General features: G+C 34.5%; 1 protein-coding gene across 1 annotated transcript in view; it reads left to right on the top strand.

Moving 5' to 3' along the window:
* Positions 1-888, top strand: part of NCAPG2 (non-SMC condensin II complex subunit G2) — a 94,518-nt gene that overhangs the window by 58,802 nt on the left and 34,828 nt on the right. The window contains exon 22 of the mRNA XM_019508160.1: positions 518-617. Coding sequence (XP_019363705.1) covers positions 518-617 — 100 coding nt within the window. The remainder of the gene's footprint in view (positions 1-517; positions 618-888) is intronic.

Below are 888 nucleotides of genomic sequence, written 5' to 3'. Positions count from 1 at the left end.
CAAATTTATTGATTAAATATTTGGATTTAGAACAGTTTGCTTTAAATAAAATTTTGGAGGAGAGGAGGCACTGTAGCTCTTCTGAACCATGAGACACTGTATAATATTACCTGATTTTTTTCAGTGATAAGATGATAGAAGAATAGCTATATTTTAATATATATCTGACTGTTTGCAAAATGAGACCTGAAGGAAACTAAAAATCTATGCAATACATAGACTTTGTTTTGCTATAAATCTTAGCCTCTAGCTTCTATTCTAGCAATGTATATTTCATAAACGTTACGCTGTTCCTGTGTGATCTCTTGCACCAAAGCTATTACATGCTGTTAGAGTTCATATTATAACATTAGGTGTGTTTTTCTTTGTATTTGCTTCAGCTAAAATATAAAATATAGAGGTTTAAAACAGGATTAGTAACTTGATTTGGTGTCTATTATTTTTAGCTGTTATTAAAACATTGGTCTTAAACATAAGAGCAGAAGTGTTGATAATATTTTTTGACTTCCTTGTCTAGACATATCTGACAGTGTGTAAAGACGTTGTCATGGTTGGGCTCGGAAATTCAGAGTTCCAGGCATGCCTTTTAGACTTTACACTTTCAGTTATCCAAACAGGTACGTTCTAAGAAAAAATCACAAACTGATTTTTTTTCCTCTGCAGCCTGTAAAAGTTTGGGGAGCTGGGGTTGTGTTTTATCTCTGATACTCTTTGCTTCCCCCAGAACTACCTGTCTGTTTGAAAGAAGAAAGATTTCTGTGACAAACATCACCTCTGCCTTTTGTGCTTTGCATCCTGTTTTCCCTGAATATCCTTAGTTGTGGGCTGCTTCTGATCTTTGGAGCATCTGCTGGCAGCAGTAATATGAATGAATAGCAATAATGGTTT

This window comes from Gavialis gangeticus, unplaced genomic scaffold (assembly GCF_001723915.1).
Source record: "Gavialis gangeticus isolate Ggan-Ray unplaced genomic scaffold, GavGan_comp1, whole genome shotgun sequence".
Classification (NCBI taxonomy): Eukaryota; Metazoa; Chordata; order Crocodylia; family Gavialidae; genus Gavialis; species Gavialis gangeticus.
Note: the sequence above shows the minus strand (reverse complement) of the source record. Positions and strands in the feature narration are given on the sequence as shown.